Here is a 21,868-nt window from a genome sequence, read left to right on the forward strand (position 1 = left end):
CAATGGTTTATAGCTGCCAGTGACACTGTCAAAGTAAATAAGGCCTTTGTAGGGAGGCTGTGGTACTAATTGGTGTATGAATTTTAGCCTCAAACTAATCATGTACTAGTCAGAAGCCGAAGTCTGGAATGTACAGTAATTTATGAAGCAAAGGTTGCTAGAACGCAAGCAGAGTGTTGAGCGCTGCTCCAGCAGCATGTTGGAGAGCAGGTAACAGAGGCCTCCTGAGCTGGCTCGCCTGTGCTCCTTGGAGAAACACTGCTTTTCTGCAATGTGGTGCATCACACACACACACACACACACACACACACACACACACACACACAGAGAGAGAGAGAGAGAGAAGAGAGAGAGAGAGAGAGAGAGAGAGAGAGAGAGAGAGAGAGAGAAGAGAAGAGAAGAGAAGAGAAGAGAAGAGAGAGATCCCTACCCTACCCTATACACCATCAGGGATGCCAAGGCTCTGGCTTTTAACTTATAATAAGGCAGTGCTTTAAAGGAGAATCTGTCTGGTTTAAGGTATATTCCTGAACTCACATTGACATAAAGTACCTTTGTGTATCATGTACTTCTCGAAGGCCCTGCACAGGCATTGCTTTGGCATGGTCACCCTGTTTAGCAGGTATCAAGAGTTTCAGAGAGTTGTATGGGATACCTTGTTCGAAGTAGACAAGACAAAGTCTGCTCTCTGGCTCTGCGCCTGAGCTGGCAGTGTTGTAAGTCGGAGGCACACTGCCTTGTCTGCAGTTCTGAAATCTACAATCCAAGTGTTTAATTTGCAGCAGACTTGTGTGATGGAAAAGCCTCAGCTAAACCGAATGTAGCTGTGATTCTTCCTCGGTTCTTCTGCAGAAATACAAGCGCACTTGATAATGGGAACTACCCCAGACCCTGCTAAGGTTCTTGAGTAATCTATAGCATATGTAACATGTTTTTTAAGGCATATATTTCCCAAAGTTATTTAAACTAAACAAAACAAAACATAAGTTGTTCCAAGGATTTGAGGTAATAAAGTGGATCCTGAGTCCCAGAGGATGCCTTTTATCTTTATTGAGAAGAAGGCCCAGGCCTTACTTAATAGCACGGCAAATACAAGGCTCTGCTTACCAATCACTTCCTCCTCCTCTCTAGCATGCTGGATGATTTCTCTCACGAGTTGGAGAGCACTCAGTCTCGACTGGACAACGTGATGAAGAAACTTGCAAAAGTGTCTCACATGACCAGTGGTATGTATGTGTGACTCTGTCTGAGACATATTTGTCTGTGCTACTTTTAGCTCAGAAAATGGAACACTAGTGTATAGAGGCATAGCCTGTGCTTGTGGACCACACGTTGGGAGAATCTTATGCCCAATTGTCCAGTGTTCTCCCAGTAGGGAACTTCCCCACAATCACAAATCCTTTTTTTTACTTTTTTCTTTTTTTCTTGTCACATTAGAGAACTTAACTTTTCTTCTGATGGTTTTATTTTACATGTGGGGTGTGGTGTGTGTGTGTGTGTATACACGCATGCGTGCATGCACACACTTTCCGTGCCACACGTGTTCACGACAGCAGGCCCTTTTGCTCACCAGCCCTAGGGAACCTACTTAAAGTTGCAATTGCTAAAACAGTTGCTGCTCTCTCTGAACTGTCTTCCTTTCATTATTCCAAACATACCTACTTCTTCAGACTGTGACAGTCTTATAAACTGCTATCCTAGCAATTGTGTGCCAGGGTGGGGATGAGGAAGTAAGTTCTCAAGTCAGTTACCATATTTGAAGATGTTTGCTAATCTACATTTTGGGGGTTGGGGTTTACTACAAATTGCCTCCCCTGACAGACAGGAAATGATATATTTCAAGTCAAAATCCAGTATCTCCTCTTTATCTGGAGGGGCTTGTCTGGTGAAAGGAAGACCTGAGCTATTTCTTGAGATAATTTGAGTGCTTTGGGCCATAGGATGCCCCCCTCATAACAGACCCTCCCCATTTCCTGCCTCCTCATTCCCCTGGTGGTCTCTGGATGTCAGGTGCATGCAACATGGCGGATTGAAACACAGGCCAGTGGGCTCTTCAGCAGTGTGCCTCCTGGCTCGGTTACACAGCAGTGTCTGGCCTTCACTTCTTAACTAAAACACTGAGAGTTGTGGATAGAGCCCAGTGGGAGAGCTTTAGCAGGCAGAGGTGAGGCCCTGTGTTCTATGGCAAGCACCACAGAGCGGGGAGCACTGAGTGTAAAATAAGCCAAAGGAGCTTAACATTCATGCTCTGTAAATATTCACAACTACTGCAAGCTGGAGAAGACCTCAGACAAGGACCCAGCAATTCCAAGCCAAAGAAGAAGCGCACGTCTGTAGTTCTTTCTTTTTTTTTTTTTTTTTTTTTTTTTTTTTTTTTTTTTTTTGGCTTAAATAATAACCTCTTTTTTATTATAGGATGAGATTCACTTTCTTTTCTACAAACCAATTTAAAGGACAAGCATTTTATTCTTTTTTTTTTTTTTATTAACTTGAGTATTTCTTATATACATTTCGAGTGTTATTCCCTTTCCCGGTTTCTGGGCAAACATCCCCCTCCCCCCTCCCCCCTCCCCTTCCTTATGGGTGTTCCCCTCCCCACCCTCCCCCCATTGCCGCCCTCCCCCCACCAGTCTAGTTCACTGGGGGTTCAGTCTTAGCAGGACCCAGGGCTTCCCCTTCCACTGGTGCTCTTACTAGGATATTCATTGCTACCTATGAGGTCAGAGTCCAGGGTCAGTCCATGTATAGTCTTTAGGTAGTGGCTTAGTCCCTGGAAGCTCTGGTTGCTTAGCATTGTTGTACATATGGGGTCTCGAGCCCCTTCAAGATCTTCCAGTTCTTTCTCTGATTCCTTCAACGGGGGTCCTATTCTCAGTTCAGTGGTTTGCTGCTGGCATTCGCCTCTGTATTTGCTGTATTCTGGCTGTGTCTCTCAGGAGCGATCTACATCCGGCTCCTGTCGGTCTGCACTTCTTTGCTTCATCCATCTTGTCTAATTGGGTTGCTGTATATGTATGGGCCACATGTGGGGCAGGCTCTGAATGGGTGTTCCTTCAGTCTCTGTTTTAATCTTTGCCTCTCTCTTCCCTGCCAAGGGTATTCTTGTTCCCCTTTTAAAGAAGGAGTGAAGCATTCACATTTTGATCATCTGTCTTGAGTTTCATTTGTTCTAGGCATCTAGGGTAATTCAAGCATTTGGGCTAATAGCCACTTATCAATGAGTGCATACCATGTATGTCTTTCTGTGATTGGGTTAGCTCACTCAGGATGATGTTTTCCAGTTCCAACCATTTGCCTACGAATTTCATAAAGTCGTTGTTTTTGATAGCTGAGTAATATTCCATTGTGTAGATGTACCACATTTTCTGTATCCATTCCTCTGTTGAAGGGCATCTGGGTTCTTTCCAGCTTCTGGCTATTATAAATAAGGCTGCAATGAACATAGTGGAGCACGTGTCTTTTTTATATGTTGGGGCATCTTTTGGGTATATGCCCAAGAGAGGTATAGCTGGATCCTCAGGCAGTTCAATGTCCAATTTTCTGAGGATCCTCCAGACTGATTTCCAGAATGGTTGTACCAGTTTGCAATCCCACCAACAATGGAGGAGTGTTCCTCTTTCTCCACATCCTCGCCAGCATCTGTTGTCCCCTGAGTTTTTGATCATAGCCATTCTCACTGGTGTGAGGTGAAATCTCAGGGTTGTTTTGATTTGCATTTCCCTTATGACTAAAGATGTTGAACATTTCTTTAGGTGTTTCTCAGCCATTTGGCATTCCTCAGCTGTGAATTCTTTGTTTAGCTCTGAACCCCATTTTTTAATAGGGTTATTTGTTTCCCTGCGGTCTAACTTCTTGAGTTCTTTGTATATTTTGGATATAAGGCCTCTATCTGTTGTAGGATTGGTAAAGATCTTTTCCCAATCTGTTGGTTGCCGTTTTGTCCTAACCACAGTGTCCTTTGCCTTACAGAAGCTTTGCAGTTTTATGAGATCCCATTTGTCGATTCTTGATCTTAGAGTGTAAGCCATTGGTGTTTTGTTTAGGAAATTTTTTCCAGTGCCCATGTGTTCCAGATGCTTCCCTAGTTTTTCTTCTATTACTTTGAGTGTGTCTGGTTTGATGTGGAGGTCCTTGATCCACTTGGACTTAAGCTTTGTACAGGGTGATAAGCATGGATCGATCTGCATTCTTCTACATGTTGCCCTCCAGTTGAACCAGCACCATTTGCTGAAAATGCTATCTTTTTTCCATTGGATGGTTTTGGCTCCTTTGTCAAAAATCAAGTGACCATAGGTGTGTGGGTTCATTTCTGGGTCTTCAATTCTATTCCATTGGTCTATCTGTCTGTCTCTGTACCAATACCATGCAGTTTTTATCACTATTGCTCTGTAATACTGCTTGAGTTCAGGGATAGTGATTCCCCCTGAAGTCCTTTTATTGTTGAGGATAGCTTTAGCTATCCTGGGTTTTTTGTTATTCCAGATGAATTTGCAAATTGTTCTGTCTAACTCTTTGAAGAATTGGATTGGTATTTTGATGGGGATTGCATTGAATCTGTAGATTGCTTTTGGTAAAATGGCCATTTTTACTATATTAATCCTGCCAATCCATGAGCATGGGAGATCTTTCCATCTTCTGAGGTCTTCTTCAATTTCCTTCTTCAGTGTCTTGAAGTTCTTATTGTACAGATCTTTTACTTGCTTTGTTAAAGTCACACCGAGGTACTTTATATTATTTGGGTCTATTATGAAGGGTGTCGTTTCCCTAATTTCTTTCTCGGCTTGTTTCTCTTTTGTATAGAGGAAGGCAACTGATTTATTTGAGTTAATTTTATACCCAGCCACTTTGCTGAAGTTGTCTATCAGCTTTAGTAGTTCTCTGGTGGAACTTTTGGGATCACTTAAATATACTATCATATCATCTGCAAATAGTGATATTTTGACTTCTTCTTTTCCGATCTTGACCTCCTTTTGTTGTCTGATTGCTCTGGCTAGAACTTCAAGAACTATATTGAATAAGTAGGGAGAGAGTGGGCAGCCTTGTCTAGTCCCTGATTTTAGTGGGATTGCTTCAAGTTTCTCTCCATTTAGTTTAATGTTAGCAACTGGTTTGCTATATATGGCTTAGTTCTTTCTTTTCTCTCTAGGTCAAACGCCTTTATGCTTCAAGCAGGTTCTTTGCCTGAAGTTGTGTTTATTCTACAGGAAGCAGGCCCCAGCTCAGTGTATCTTCCCCACCGTTAGAGAAGGGTCTGAAGCTTGTTTTCTGGTTCCTCTGTTCTCTTCTACCTATGGTCTACTATTTTTTGTATTTGCTTTTAAATTTTATGTATGTGTGTGTGGAATATGTGTGTGTACATGTGTTTTTTTGCAGATAATACATGTGTTTTTGTAGGTCTATGCCTGTGTGGAAACCAGAGGTCATTTTTATTTTACTGTCTGTCTGTCTGTCTGTCTATTAATCTCTAGCTATCTATTGTTTGTGCACATGTTTGTGTGCACATGTGTGTTGAGGGAGTTCCTCCCATCGAGTGGGATCTGGAGATTTAACTCAGGTTGTGAGGCTTGGCAGCAAGTGCTTTTCCCCATTCAGCCATCTCACTGGCCTCTCAGCCTTTTTATCTATTTATTCGTTTATTATATACATTGATGTTTTGCCTGCATGTATGTCTGTGTAGGGATGTTGGTTCCCGGGAACTGTCGTTACACAGTTGGGAGCTACCATGTGGATGTTGGAAACTGAACTAGGGTTGTCTAGAAGAGCAGTCAGTGTTCTTAACTGCTGAGCCATCTCTCTAGCCTTCAGCCTTAGTTTTTGGAGACTAAGTCGCTCATTAACCTGAACCATACCATTTTGCCTATCCTGGCCGACCAGTGTGAACCCCCTGGATCCACCTACCTCTGCCTCCTTGTCTTTTCCCTGAACCCAGCACTCTGGTTATGGGCATAAACCAAAGCACTTGGCTTTTACCTGTCTGTGGGGATCCAAACTCAGGTTCTCTGCTTAACTAGCAGACACTTTTCCCACCGAGGCATCTTCTCAGTACCCTTGTATTAAATGCTTTAAGGAAGCGTTAACGCGGCCAGTTACACACTAGCCTCTCACTGCTGTGTGTGCTCGTTGTACAGGCCTCTCAGCATCAGCTCTGCTGGGGGAGCGAATGGACAAAGGCGTCTGTGTGTTTTGTTTTCTAGCACTCTGGGTGTGAAGAGCGTAGGAAAGTCCTGCAGTGTCCGCAACACTGAAGCTTTCTTATGCTTTAGTCTGCTTTGTCCAGAAAGAAGAGTTTGGGAAACAGCATGACATACTTGGTTATATTTGTGTACAGAAGAGAGTCTGCACTGCTCTGTTGTATCTTAACGGGGCAGTTAGCATGAAATACCCTTCATTTTAATTTTTGCTTGCTACCAAAGAAATAGTGCCATAATATCCACACTTCAGTTTACTGACCAGGCAGTTCGTAATTGTTCTCTTCTCTTCCATGACTTTTGGTTAAGTTCAGTGCTTTGTTATCAAACCCGTATGTAAAGGTAGTCTCAAAACAGCATCAGGATCTGATTGAGCAGCCCCCGAGCACACATCAGCAGCTCCCGAGAACCAGGCCCTCCCTTCCCTTCCTGGTTGGCTACTGCGTGAGAGAAATGTGTCAAGACCCCACATCACTTTTGTGAATGACCCAAGAAAGGCAGTGATTTCCCTTTGTATTACCCAGAGAAAAATACTCTTTTGAATAATCCTGAGGTCCCTTCCCCTTCAGCAGTCTGTGGTTCATCTTTCTTCCTGAAGGCAGAGGAAGAAACTACCGTTGGAGTTCCTTTTGTTCTGAGCTTGCTTCCAGCTGGAGGTGCAGCTCGGTAGTGGAGCATGGGCTTAGCTCTGAATTACATGCCTGGTCCTGGAAAACTGTTGTTAGGGCCCATACAAGAAGCCACATAAGGGGGTTGGGGATTTAGCTCAGTGGTAGAGCGCTTGCCTAGGAAGCGCAAGGCCCTGGGTTCGGTCCCCAGCTCCGAAAAAAAGAACCAAAAAAAAAAAAAAAAAGAAGCCATATAAGAAGTGCTCAGATGTCTGCCGGGGTAATAGCTCCCTAGGGTTGCCTAGTTATGCCTCATAGAAGCAACTTAACCACTTCAGAGGAAAGAGGTTTAAAAGGTGTAGGCCTGGACTGTGGTAGTTCCCACAGTGGTCTACTTGATTAGAACCCCTGTGTAATGCAGTTGCTCAAGAGAAATTGACTTGAGGGATATGGAATTTGGAGTGTCAAGGCCAGGCTATATAGCAAATCTGGCGTTTAGAATGGTGGGCTGCTGGAGGAGGAAGTGCCGGGAAGTGTGTATGAGGGGAAGAAGGAGGAAGCCGGTCCCTGCTCTGGCTTTGCCCTGCCTAAGTATCATTTGCTTGTAATAAAAGTGGTTTATTATTGCCTTTTTATATTAATAAGCTTTCTTCTTTCTTTTCTTTGTTTGAGACAGGGTCTCTCTACATAGCCCCTGCTATGCTAGAGCTCAGCGATCCCTCTGCCTCTGCCTCTGCCTCTGCCTCTGCCTCTGCCTCTGCCTCTGCCTTCCAAGAGCTGGGATTAATGTGCCACACACCAGGCCTGTCACATGGGCTTTGACAAAAGTATGGTATATGCCCATCGTGCTGTCATACTAGTGAGTTTTAGTAGCCTCAAAGTCTTGGTTAATTTAATTTTGGGAATTAACACATAATATACATATTTATGAGCTACAGAGTGGTGGTCTGATCTGTGTGTGCCTTGGGTAATGAGTAAGTGAAGGAGGTGGCATATTCAATACCTTAACATGTTTCCGTTTCTCCCACATTCACTGACAGGCTGGCCAAGCTTCTGAAGGAAAGCTCACCAGTGTTGGGCCTCCCGCTAACACAGTGGTTCTCAACCTGTGGGTCGAGACCCCTTTGGGAGTCCTACAACCTTTACACAGGGGTCACATATCAGAACATTACAATTCATAATAGTAGCAGAATTACAGTTATGAAGTAGCCATGAAAATAATTCTGTAGTTGGGGTTAGCACACCATGATGAACTGTATGAGACACAGGGTTGCAGCATTAGGAAGACTGAGAAGCACTGCTGGGGTAGGGCTCTGCTCCAGGACTGCCCTGTGGCCTGGCTCCTCTGGAGGCTCTGAGAAGAGCTGCTTTTGTCACTGTGTTCACGCTTGTTAGGATGGAGTGATGAGGTGAGAGAGTGTCTTCCAAACATTGGCGTTTGCCTCCTCAAGCCTTCAGGGCAGTCCTGCTTCAGACAAAAGGAGTGGTAGGCACACTCGGGTCTTAGTTACTCAATGAGTTTCAGGTATGTGGGGCAGACAAGGAGTCAGGCAGGCAAAAAGACCTTTCCTGTGCTTGTTGGCGTTCACATCTTTTGGCCACGAGACAGCTCCAAGGCACTGATACTGTGGCACTTATTAAGTACACGATTTGCTCTGTGGAGAGTTTTCCTAGCTATTTTCCCAAATTCAGACCATCCCATAATATGCTCATCAAAGCTGTGCTGTGCTGAGATCTTAAAGGCTGTCCAATAGACTTTAACAACATCTTCACTTTTCCTACACCTTTATACTTGTATTTCAATGGCTTGTTCTCCTGGTTCTGCTATATTCTCATAATGATGATTGTGTATGTGCAAGTGCGGGTCAGATGTCAACTGGAGTGTCTCCCTCTATTACTTCCTACCTTATCTTTATTTTTTGAGACCTAAAGCTTGTAGGTTCTGCTGGAATGGCTGGCCAGCAAGGTCCCAAGGATCTACCTGTCTGCTCCACACCAGCCCCGGGATCCATGTGCACGCGCCATGCCTTTTGTTTACCTCAGCTCAGGGCTGGTTCTCTTGCCTGTGCAGCAGACAGTTAGGCACTCAGTCCTCCTCATCGTGTCCTTCTTTGCTCCTTGTTCCTTCACAGAATTTGTATAGCTCTGGCTGATTTGGTACTTTGGCTAGCTGTCAACTTGTGGGAATTCTCCTGTTTCAGCCTTCCTAGTGTTAATAGGCACACCCAGCATGCCTGGCTTCGTAGTAACATTTCTTTGTATTGTCCTGGTCCTTTGTGAAGGACACGAGGCCACTTGTATGGGTCACATTTCACCAAGTTCATCCTAATGACGGTGCTGTCTCAGTGGCTGGTCCCTCAAGCTGGGCCCTGCACTGCATGCCATGCCGCCGTTCTTTACCCTGGGGGACAGTTGTAGGCTCAGGATTGTGTGCTGCAGAGGGCATCCCTGGGCTGTTTGCCTCTCTGTCTTGCAGAGGGCTTCTCTGTTTTCAACGGTCTAGAAGAACTGTGGTCTTTCTGTATTGTATGCCAATTGCTCCAAGGCCCGAAGGTCTCAGAAGGCATTGGCTTTCGTTACAGATATATTGTGGAAGTCATTTGAGCACAGTTACTGGCTAGCTTATTCTTACCTGACTAGGTGTGATATGAAATTAGTCACTCTCTGCCACGGGAGCTTGCTGTTTCTGCCGCTCACTTCCTAAAGCGGCAGCAGTGGCTCTCTCCGCCTTCTCACAGTGCTCACTGGGATAAGAGCATGTGCATTGCTCAAGCACATTTCCTTGGTGGGAGAGTAAAGCAGACGAGCTTTGATCTGTCACCCCAGTGCCAGAAGCCTTTTCCCTGGTGCACCGGCCACCAGCAGAAAGCTAAGATCCATGGACTTCAGCTAAGGGCTTGGGACTCAAAGCCTGCACTTAATGGCAGAGTTGTAGATGCGGCTGAAGTGTAGCCCCAAGGCAGAACAGCAAAAGGGACCTGGTGCCTGGGCAGGGTCAGGATCTGCTCTGCCCCCGTCATGTGCACGCTCTGACCGTCCTCTGCTTCAGTGGTGTGTTGTCCTAAAGTCTGAGTACCTGTGTCTCAGGGAGGGGCGTGCCTAACTCTGGGAAGATCACCTCTGTGTCCTGCCTTCCAGATCGGCGCCAGTGGTGTGCCATAGCCATCCTCTTCGCGGTCCTGCTGGTCGTGCTGACCCTCTTCCTAGTGCTGTGATGGTGGTCGCCTTGGCGCTTCTGCACGAGGACCCAGGGAAGAGGAGCAGCAAGCACTCGGCCACTTACATTCCTCTCCCAGAAACACACCTCCGCCCTGCTTCCTCTGTGACTCCGGCATCGGGACAGCCTTCTCTCCCAGCGTTCAAAGGGCAGGCTTAGAAGAAGGAGGAGGTGACCACATGCCCGGCTGGACAGCAGAAGCCCTTGGCTGCCCCAGGAAGCTGAGGACAGCAAGCCCCTGCTTTGCCTTACTGGACCTCGCTCCTTGAGGAAGGAAGGAAGGAAGGAAGGAAGGAAGGAAGGAAGGAAGGAAGGAAGGAAGGAAGGAAGGAAGGAAGGACTCCGAGTCATCAGAAGAACTAACAGCCCCACTTACTCCGTTGCTCATTCTGCTGGTCTCTGGCAGTCTTTCTTTCTACTCAGACCCTTTCCCTGCTTAGATGGGTGCCACTCTCCCTTCAGAAGAGGCCTGGCAAGAATGCGGGCGTCTAGGGTGTATGTTTCCCATTGCTGTTTGTTTCTTAGCCCGAGAGCTGGCTGCTGCTGAGGACAGAAGGCTCAGAATCACTTCGTGACAGAAATGCAGTGTTTCGTTTTGCTGGGTAAGAGCTGAGATTAAATTGCTTTTCCGGGTGTCTTTGTGGCAGGGATAAGCAATAGGAAATAGTGAAATCCCTGGGGATTGGGGTGCAGATGACAAAAGGCTTTAAAGGACTGGGGCAGTTGAGAACAGCAGCACCTGCGTTGGTCTAGCCTATTGGAAGGGCTGGTGATCTCTCTCAAGGCCTGGACAGAGCACCAACCTGGTCTGTCCCAGGGCTCTCTCTCCAGAGGTGCAGCTTGCATACGTAGAGCCCTCATACAGTGTGGAGCAGCATACACCACTCGGCCAGGCGGGCATGGCTTCTTCTCTGATGCGTATTCCGATGGCTCTCAGACGAGGTCGAAGGGTCAGCACAGCTACCACATCTGTGCAGAACCCGTTCTGACACAGAAAGCTGCTTCTGGGCCAGCGGTCCTTACTCCATGAGTAATAGGATGGAGGTAAGAGAGCTTGTACTCCGTTCTCTAAGGTGACAACTTGACTTCATCATCCATTGGAATCACTGAGGGAGTCCAAATTCACTGACAGATGCTTCATTGGGTTGAAGTAGCTGAAACTGCTGACACTCCACTTGGGGCTTTGGGCCTCAGATGTGCAGATGTATGTGGGATTTCTTATACTGTCCCAAATGCATGGCCTGGTATTGAAGTAGCTGTCAGGTCCAGAGCCAGCCTTTCACACTGGGGCTGCCGCTCAGTCTTCTGTGCAGGAAGAGCAGCGTCTGGACAGTTTGATCTTTGACCTCTCTTGCTTTGCCTTTCTGTGCATTCCTTAGCATGCCAACTTTAAAAAGAGCCCTGGGTTGTTCATATGCCTTGGGATTTCGACTTTTGGGCCTTTTTTGTTTGTTTATTATTTCCAATGATGTGCTTGCCCAGGTAACTTTTAAATTGCACTTTTAAATAAATATTTGTAACAATTTTTAAAAGAAGAATATTTTATCTTGTTTAGGATCGTGATAGGTAAGAAAATCTACCTGTTGGTAAAAACTAAAAGATTAATATACCAAAAGGAAGTCAGTACCACGGCTATGCACAGCTCTGGTGTTTGATGCAGTGGTGTTCTTTCTTTTCAGATGAGGAGAAAATGTGAATATTACAAAGGGCTTCAATATAGGGTTCTGTGTTACTTTTGTTTCATGAAATTTTAAAGTTTTGAATAGTCTTCTGTGAACGTAGACCACAGATAGTCCTCAGATTTGCATTAAAATATAGAAGCCTTTTGTCAAAAATCAATGTGGGCCTTGTCTGAGTACTATAACCCACACTCCACATTACAAAGCCGTGAGCAGTCTAAGAATTAAAATTACCCTACTTAAAGCCATGCTCTCTGCTGGTAGAGGAGAGTCAGTTAGACCCATTCAGAACGCAATCCTTTAGTAAGATTCCCACATCAGGTCAGAGACTTGTGACTCTGGCTTTAACTTTTTGGATCTATTTTGAGTTGGAATGGTGACCTCACTGATTGAAGGTATTGGCTGAACAGTGTTGTAGACTTGAAAACAGGCTGGGACTGAATGTGGAGTGCAGACAGAGAGTAACTTCTCATGCAGGCGCTCCCTCCCTGGGCCACGCAGTCCTGCAGCAGCTGCCTTAGTGCAGGCCAGCCTGTTGTGCCCTGCCTGGGGAGAGCCAGGGAAAAGAGAACAAGGACAGACATGTCTTCTGTAGTGACCCCGAGAGTGACGGTCCTCCCACCATTTGTCCTAGAATAACAACAGGGATGGCCCATGCTGCCTAGGAGTGTCCCTTACAGATGTGCTCCCCCAGCCCCACCCCGTCTTCTGCACTGGGTTTCACGCCCATCACAGTTAAAGCACTGGTGGAATAATGTGCTGGCTAACTGGAAGAGTCAGTCAGTGTGCTTGCTGGAAGAACACCTACCTTATGGACCAGGGATGAGGCTGCGGACAGTCCACTGAGAGCATCTGCCAGAGTGCAGATCCCAAAATACCTTTAGTTCTCAGCCCTCCATTTTGATCTTGTCTTTGTTTGGGCTGGGAAATCACAATGCTATGCCTGCCCTGGACTATGAGGCAAATGGAACCGTCGTGTCTGCCTGGGCACGCATGTTGTGTTTTCCTCAGTTTCAGAATTCACACCAGAGCTGAACCAGGAGAATTTGGCAACTTGCCCATTATTCTCTGCTTTTAGCCAGAGTTAAACAGACTGATGGGTCTGCTAGCCAACAACTTGGCAGTTTCCATGCCTTCTCACCTCGTGCGGGTAAGGGCTGTGAAGAGAAATCCAGTCTGATTCCAACAGAAATCTGCTCTGTTAAGTGTTTTACCTTCTGTAAGTAAAGGAGGCGGAGCCAAGGTTTTTCTTTTGGTGATTTCTCTGCCCACAAAGTGAGGCCAGAGGGGCATTCATAGCATCTGCAGGCCCAAGGCTTGGGGAGGGATGAGTTGAGGTCACCACTGTGAACTCGGTGCAGTTTGGCTTCACTTTGTGCCACAAAGTGAATTTGTAACCAGAACAGAATTGGACTATCTGGAAAGCGAGTTACAAGACGTGGAGTGCAGCAGCTGTCACTTCCTCTGCCTCCCTCTGACTGCATAGCCTCCCTCCCAAACTGGTAGGAATGATGGGCTTCTGTTTATCTTTTAAAAGTGTACTTTGTCCACAGAGAGTAGAAAGAATGTAAGACTGCAGCTCGCAAATGTATCAGCCCCTCACTGTGCACCCCAGTCTCAATTCCTGAAGAGAAGACTCCCCATCAAGAGGCCTTACCAGGCCACTGGAGACTCAGCCACAAGATCCTCCCTCAACCCTCCCTTCTGGGAGGGGCCTAGTAAGCTAGGAGGTCGTCTGTCTTACATGTCAGTTGCCCTTACTCAACTCTCAACCTTCAAAAAATCTTACCCCGGTCTCTTATGACTGGGGACTAGGGGGATGGGGGGATGGGAAAGCTGGCTGCCAAACCAGTGACCTGATTGTGATCCCCAAAACCTACCTGGTGGAAGAAGAGAGCCACGCCCATAGTTGTTGTCCCCTCCCCATCCGTGCAGTATTGTGGGTGCATGCACATGCACATGCACAAATAAATCAGTACATAAATACATTCTTTAAAAGAAAGGATGACATTGGTCTGTTGTGAATAAACGTGGGTGCCACTGTCACCTGCTTCTTACTAACACTCACTGGGTAGCTTTATTATCTGGTTTTGAATCCAGAAAAGCATGGGCTTGGAGTGGAACAGCTCCTATGACCTGAACAGCAGGGCTGTGACGTAGGGGAGGAGACAAGGGGCTAGGTGCTACTTAGAAGATAAGTCGCCATTGCAGGCAGAGCTTAGCCACTGGGAGCCCGTATACTTTTAGGACAAGTCAAGGCACTTGAAGCTGGCCTTGGTGATCGAACTCAGAGTGATGCTAACTTGAACTTAACTTCTCAGCACAGTGTGTTTGCCTGCGGACAAACCCCAAAGTGCTGAGAGTTACACAGTGCCTGTTCAGGTGGCTGCTGACTGGCTGCATTTGGAAAGCCTCCATATGTTACAGCTTCTGCCAAGTCAGCTGTCAGGGCAGGGTAAGAAAGAAAAGAACGTGTGTGTGTGTGTGTGTGTGTGTGTGTGTGTGTGTGTGTGTGTGTGTGTGTATGTGAGAGAGAGAGAGAGAGAGAGAGAGAGAGAGAGAGAGAGTGTGTGTGTGTGTGTCCCTGCTATCAGCTAACATGTTGGTGCTATTTTTCTTCTGATGTGACCTTACTCCAGAAATGTTCTTCCCCTGCCTGTGCACTCTGGCTGCTCAGGCAGTGCCTGCCCCACTACCGGGGTTTCACATGAACATTTCATGGACCTGGTTTGCCAACTACAGCCAGAGCTTTATGATAAAGCATATTTTACAGTTTGTTTTCTTATGGTTCTGAATTTTCTACTAAAAGGCTACTTGGTCCTCAGGGGTTATTAGGAATAAGACTACTCGTCATCACAGTTTGCCGAGCAGATATCTGGTCCCTACTTCCCCTGCTCTGAGCTTTCCTGAGCTGCCCTGGGGTGGGACCAAGATCCTTCCTGCTCAGAAGAGTGTAGGTTCAGCTGGAGTCTGTCTGTCAACAGCGAGTAGGACCCTGAAGCTGAGCTCTGTCTCAAGAGAATCAGGTATCTTTATCCCTGGGGAAGCAGAGTGTGTGTGAGGGCAGGGCAGCCAGCTACCCACTGATGAGGCTATGGAATTGCTCTTTTGTTTTGTTCTGCCTTTTTCTGTTTTTGAATCCAGGACCTCATACATACAGTACACAGAGTACCACTGAGTCACACCCCAGCTTTGGCAAGTGCTTTCAGCTCCCTATGACTTTTTCCTGACTAGCCCAGGCTGAACCAAGCCTTCAGCATGCTAACAGATAATGAGGGCCATCTAGGAAATGACCAAAGGAACCAAGCTTCACTTGATGGCAGATTTGAGTTTTAGAAGTGGAAGTAGCCTCCCTGGCTTGTGTCAATCAGAAATTGGTATAATACAGAGATTGAATTTGTAAGTGGCTAAATAGGGGTCATAAGCCCTTATATTTTCCAAGAATAAATACTTTTACTTTTAAATAATAGGATGTACACACTGGTGCGGGGTCGGGGTCAGAACTCTACCTGGGTGGCTTCCAGGTGGCACGTCCCCATAGGATGGTAAGAGTGAGCCAGATCCCTGGGACTGGAGTTCTGTCACCTGTGCCACAGGTAGGTTTATATGGTGGCTCTCCCAGGTGAGAAGCTTGTTAGAGGTGCATTTTCTGTGGAATCATTAGGAGAGGGGCTAGCAGCCACCCCCAGGTTCCAGTGCATGCATTGAAGGCCATTGCTGCTGTATTGTGCTCCACCTACAGGGAAACATTCCTCAGAGGGTTGTCCCCGCTCTGCTGGTAATCCTGACACTTGATGCCATCACACACTTGGAAACTTCTAAGACATACTTGTGTAAAATAAACTCAACTAGTCATCCGTAGAGGTGACATTTTTACACCTTGCACTTCTGCTCTTGAGGTCCTGTTGCAACCGTGTGACAGAATTCTATTCAGTATTAAAGTGAGAAGAAGACCAGAGCGGTGTCCTGGATGGTTTTTTTTCTTCTCCTTTCTCCTTTTACTTTAAAAATGGAAGATTGACCTTAAACTATGCAAGTGCTGTACACTCCCCCCGTCCACTCTTGTTCTTGGCTTTAGCTATCACACTTAGGCACAGCCTTCCTCCTTCCCATCTACACTGGCTAATAGGGCATAGGGAGGGAGAGAGTGCAGTGGACAGAGCACTCACGGTGGAGCCTGAGTGCACACGGGAAAGCCTGGGTTGTTGCTGTGTCTGTGACCTCAGCACTGGGGTTGGGTGGAGACAGGTCACGGGGCCTCTACGGCCAACCTAGCCAAAAACCCGCAGACTCCAATCTCAGTGAAAGACGCTGGCTACGGCAGGTAAAGGGCTGGTAGAGGAAGACAATTCCGATATTCTCTGCTCTACAAGAACGCACGCACGCACGCACGCACGCACGCACGCACGCACTCACGCACGCACACAAAACCTGCTAACATATGAAGGAAATGATTTGTAATTGATACCTGCTGGGTATCAGGAGAAAAATCCGTGGAGTATCGTGGTGTATGTCATCTGCACTTGGAGGCAGGCCATGCCCAGGGATAGTTGGTCAACACACAGTGGACTGATTGACTGACTCTCTCTCTCTCACTCTCTCATCTTCCTCTTTTTAGTCTCTTCAGAGTTTTTTTTTTTTTTTTTTTTTGAAAGAAGAGAAAGAACATGAAGTTGGTAAATAGGGAAGTGGGGAAGATCTGGGAGGAACTGGGGGAGGGGAAAGTATATGATTAAAGTATATGAAAAAAATAAACAATTTAAAAATCCTGCTTGGGACAGAGAAAGCTGCTAGCTGCTAGCAGGTCAGAGTTATGGATTGTTGGAGCTCATGAGGTAGCCCAGTTGGTCTAGTGCTTGCCTTCCAAGCCCAGGGCTCAATTCCTAGGCTGAATAAAGTCACATGTGCCTGCCTAGAGTCCTAATACATAGGAAAATGGAACAGGAGGGCCAGATTTTCCATCCCCCTGCCTCAGCTTCCTACACAGCCGGAATTACAGACCTCTGCCTGGAGACTGCAGCTTGAAGCCCCTAAGAGAAACACCAGCCTGGGGCTGGAGGAGGTCAGCCACTGAGGGTTCTTGCTCTGCAGTCCTGTGTTCTCTTCCCAGCACCCCTCAGGCCGCGCACAGCTGCCTACAACTCCAGTTTCGGGGACCCCACCTCCTTTGCTGGCCTCTTGGGCACCCGGCATACACAGGTGTGCTTACATACATACATACATGCAGACACATATAAACCTTAAAAAAAGAAATTAACCACCAGTCTAGTGTCGTGGTTATTCTATCTATAATCTCCAGCTATTCCAAATGCTGAGGCAGGAGGATTTAAAGGTCAAGGTCAGCCCAATGAACTTTAGTGAGACCTTATCTCCATAGAGAAGGAGGTATGAAATGGTACAGCGGTGAAGGTACTTACCATCGAGCCCGATGGCCCGTCCAGTCCTGGGAGCCCACATAGTAGGAGAGGGCAACTTCTACATGGGTGCCAACTTCTACAACCCCACACATGCAAAGTAAATAAGTGTAAAAGTGCGTGTGAGTGTGTATGTTTTAATGTAGAAAATGGCTAGGGACATAGTTCAGAAGTGGAGGGCCTGCCTAGTGTGCGAGACTAAATTCAGTCTCTAATACAAGGGAAAAACTTCACTAAAAATACTGCAGAACCAAGTGTGATCGGACTACAGGTTTTTGATTTAGGGCAAAGAAGCCTGGCAAGCAGGTGTCTCGCCAAAGCTGTCTCTAACCTGCCATGTTCCTCGGGAGCCAACCACCTCAGTTTCTGAGACAAGATCTCCAGCCAGGGCCTGGTCAGCTAGCAAACTCCAGGGCCCCCTCCTCCCTCTGCCTTCCCAGCCCTGGGATTACAAGCGACGATCACCACAGCTGGTAATATGGGAGCTGAGGTCCTCACACCTTATGAGACAAACACTCCTAGTGGAGCCACCTCCTCGCTCCTAAGACATCAGACTCTTCAGTACCTAAGAGAAGGAATGGAGCAGCCTCAGAGCTGGTAATCGAGTCTGCTGTTAGTCAGGAGATCTGATCTAGGCCTGAGCATAGTCGCATAGGCCTGTAACCTCAGGAGCCTCAGGACTGTGGAGGCTTCAGGGCCAGCCTGGGCTAATCCAAGATAATTCTAGTCCAGGAGCTCAGGAAGTCAGCCCAAGTGGCATTTGAATTTTGTTCATAAGAAAATGGAACAAACTGCTGATTGCAGTAACCCAAGAGGACCTGGAGACGGCCATGTCCATGGTGACAACGATTACAGTGCAAGAGCTCCTACCACATCCACATTCTTTCCTCCCGATTTAGCTCCAGAGCTGGATGGAAGCTGCTGAACTTGGAGTGTCACAGGGCTGAGGCTGGCCCTCCCCAGAAGCTTTTGTGGTCCCCAGGTGGGATGGGCCTGCTGCCTCAGGGTCACTTATAGTCCATGACACACGGATTTGCCTTATCTCTCAGCTATAGCTGACTCCATTCAGGAGGTGTGGGCATCCCAAAGCACAAAGCAGGCCTCCCCTCAGTGCTGGCACCAAGCCAGAGCCCCGAGGGCAGCCCCACACTGTGATAGAGGCCTGAGCCCAGATTGCAGAAGGACAAGACAAAGACAGGCCTGGCAGGTGTCTGGGCATCCACAGAACAGTCCCGGATGCCCTCCAGGACTGGCAGGGCAGCTGTTGAGCCCTGGCTCTGTGGGCACAGTATCTGAGCCAGTCCCAGCTGCTCCCTTCCTGGGCCCAGCACAGCGACCTGGCCAAACCCACAGCCTTTGAGAGCTGGGCAGAGTTTGCCAAGGAAGGCTGCCATTTCTGAGCAGGTGTTCTGGCTGCACTGGAAAGAGACTTGACAGAGCAGGGTGGGAAGGGATCCGGGGATGGTAGGGGCTTTTGAATTGCTCCAGAATATGCCTGGGGATAGAAGAAATGGCTTGGGCAGGTGCACAGGACAGACCAGTTGTTGCCAGGTAAGTCTGAAGGATAATTGCACTGAGGAAAAGTCACAATCTAAAGTCCCTGACTGCATGATTGTGCGAGGGTTAAGGGGACCGGGAACCAATGCCAGCATGTAGTGTCATGGTTTGCTCCCAGGACAGATACTTCTCTAATCCTTGTAAAGGTTGCCAGGCCAGGGTAGGTGGAGGAGAGTCAGCAAAGGCCACAGATAAACAGAAAGGAAAATGTGTGGAGCTGGAGGCCAGTGCAAGGGCAACCAACAACCAAGGCTGTTGGGAACACCCACAGTGGTAAGCCCTCTTCCCCGAGCCATTGTGATGGGCCTGGAAGTCCAGTTATGTCATCACATTTGCTTCTAGGTTTGTGGCTTCTCCATGACTGGTCTATAACCTCTAAAGACCGTGCCTGGGTTTCATCAGTTCTACCAACGCAACCTAAGGTGGTATAGAACTTGTCATTGCCCGTGGGAGGAGCTCTCTGCTCCCCAGCACTCCCCACAATGCATCCTGCTTTAGATGTCTACTACAGTCAGAAACACGGCCAGAGAAACCCCTCTCCTGCTGGTGGTGGGGTGGAAGGTTGGACTTCATTCTCCCGAAGGGCCTCAAAGCTGAAAGTGAAGAACAGCATCCCCTCCCTGTAAAGGTCAGCAGATAGGGTGGCACCACTGCCTGCCACTGCACCTCTAGCTTGAGGCACGCCTCTTGTGGCCCATCCCTGCACACACACACTTGGGTCCAGTGTGCATTTGCCTTGGGTCAACTGTAGCCTGCATGCCCCTCCTCCACCCCAGGCTGCCCTGGTCTCTCCTACGGTACCTTTCCTCCATGGGTTCTGCTCACCTGCCTCTCCCTCAGCCTCCACTGCACCGTCCTCCAGAGCAGACTGAGCTCTTCATGCAGGCCACTGTGCACAATGCTGTGATGTCCCCAGCTGGCAGGAGCAAGCCAATCTATTAACATTCTTCAGTGGCCAGCCTTGAAGGTGCTGCAGCTGACAACTAGTCTGTCACCTGCCCAGACCCGCAGGGACACCTGCCTGGTCGCACCCTAGTCTGCTGTTGTGTTTTAGGATGTGTACCAAAGCTGCAGCAGAGCTGCCTGTGGTTGGCTGGCAGGGTGAAGGTCACTCACCAGCCACAAGTTCCATGGCACACCTGTCTTGTCTCCAAGGTGAACCCAGCACCAACAGTGCCTGGCGACGGAAATCCTGCTCCCAACTCCTACCAGATCCTGTGCAACCTTAGAGGCACACCTTAGAGGTCACCCAGTGTCCCCTCCCTAGAAGCAGAAGCGTGGCTTGACTGAAAATAGTGCCTTCTGCGATCCCCTGCAAACTCCACCCATCCTTGCCCCGAAGCCCCTTAGGAGATCATGCCAAAGTTGGTACTTTCTGTTCTGTGGTCCCCAACACCAACCGCTTTCTGTGGATTTAAGGGATGTGGTTATTCAAGGGGAAATGCACATCTTTGCACAGGCTAGGTTTTGTTTGTTTTTTACGCCTGAGCATCCTTGCTCTCACTAAAAGTTCCCATTCACTTCACAAAGCCACGCTTAGGAGCACCTTTTCCCTCCTCACCACCAGACCTCTGGCTCTGCACCAGGCTGCACCATGTCCGACACTGCCGCACTGCCCAAATGGTGTGGTATTCTTGCCCCTCCTTGTTCTGTATGTTGATGGAATCTTCCTCATTTCTCCCACCCCTCCAGCCTGCACCAGACCAGGCTCAGGGCAATTAACTACATTCTAGAATGTTCTGATGGTGCAGTATCTGGAGGAGGGCTAAACCACACCAGTAGCTCTCTAGGTAAAGCAGAGTACAGAGACCGGGCCAGATGCTGGAGAGAGCAAAGTGCTCCCCTAACACACGCATGCATGCCAGGAACCACAGCTTTTGCCTCAGGGGAAAGCAGAGGCCACAGGGGTGCCTCAGATCCCAGGTCAGAGACAGGAGGGACTATTACCCTGCACATTCTTTCTCACATCCCAGTTCTGTCCTTTTCCACCACTGAGGGAGGAAAAATAGAGGAAGGCTAGAGAAGACAGGTGAGCCTCACACCAGCAGACAGGGATGGGGAGCCTGATATCGGCACTTGCACCAAGCTGGGTTTCCCACCTCTCGAAGGACAAGAAGCAGGACACTCCTGGTTGGCCCTGTCTAAAGATTAGGATACATCAGGAGCCAGCAGAAACTTCTGCCACTCCAGCCTTTTCCTGTCCTCTCCCAGTCCCAGCCCTGTCACTGCATTTCTCCAGAAGACAAGTGACCTTGCGATACAGAAAGCAGAGGTGACTTTTGCTACTGATGCTTTTTCCAAGATGAAATTTCTTCAGCGGCAGCTCCAGGCTTGGGGACGCCAGCAGGGCAAGGTTTTTCAACCTTCCTAACGCTGTGACCCTTTAAGACAGTTCCTCATGTGGCGACCCCATACTATACAATTATTTCGTTGTCACTTTAGCACTGTAGTGGGCCTACTGTTAGGAACTGAATGTAAACATCTTTGGAGACAGGTTGAGACCCACTGCTGTAGTAGGTCACCAGGATTTCCCTTTGGCTGTGGCTTCTGCAGGAAAGGGATGGGGCAGATTCATCTCTGGGGTGCTCCAGTGTCCTCTATTCCCTGAGGTTTCATGCACTCGATATGCTGGACACTCTACCCACCTACTACACCCCCCCTTCTGCTTTTTCTCCAGCCTGGGGCAGCCCTAGCCATCCAGTCCTGCACTCTCGGGGCTCCGGGACACTCCCCCACTTCCCTTCCTCTCCCCAGCCTCTGGGTTTTAACTGAATTCTGGTGCAAATGTTCCAGTCTCCTCCCCAAACAGGTTAGTTTCCTCTGTCATCTCTCAGCAACACTCAGTGGCTTCCTTGTCTGATAAAAACTGCCCATGACACTCGTGTCAGCCCAATCCAGATGAAAGATGTTTTGTTTTGTTTTTTAACCATAGCTGGCACTGTGGCAAGTTCCAAAGCAGCTGTGCCCAACACCACCTAGCCCAAGGTTCTTAGCTCTGTTCTCTCCGATCTCAGCCTTGCCAGGGCTCCTGTATGACTCAAGTTCTGCAGGGCCTTCTGCAACTACCCTGGCCGTGACCCTACCCTTGCAGGCCTCCACATGTCCCCTCCAAATGTCCCCTGGCTATACCTGTACCCATCTGCGCCTGCCCTGCCCCAGACCTCTTAGGGCTGGTAGAGATGAAGTGGAAACAGAATCCAGCAAC

At 48.0% G+C, this 21,868-nt stretch overlaps 1 protein-coding gene across 1 annotated transcript in view; it reads left to right on the forward strand.

Annotated features, from left to right (window-relative positions):
* The window catches only part of Stx6 (syntaxin 6), a 45,893-nt gene extending 34,348 nt beyond the window's left edge, over window positions 1-11,545 (forward strand). Inside the window, 2 exon segments of the mRNA NM_031665.2 lie at window positions 1,132-1,226; window positions 9,935-11,545. Of these exon segments, the coding sequence (NP_113853.1) occupies window positions 1,132-1,226; window positions 9,935-10,011 (172 nt within the window). The 3' untranslated portion in view covers window positions 10,012-11,545.
* Window positions 11,546-21,868: the final 10,323 nt, after the last annotated feature.

This window comes from Rattus norvegicus, chromosome 13, assembly GCF_021556685.1.
Source record: "Rattus norvegicus strain SHRSP/BbbUtx chromosome 13, alternate assembly SHRSP_T2T, whole genome shotgun sequence".
In the NCBI taxonomy this organism is placed as follows: Eukaryota; Metazoa; Chordata; class Mammalia; order Rodentia; family Muridae; genus Rattus; species Rattus norvegicus.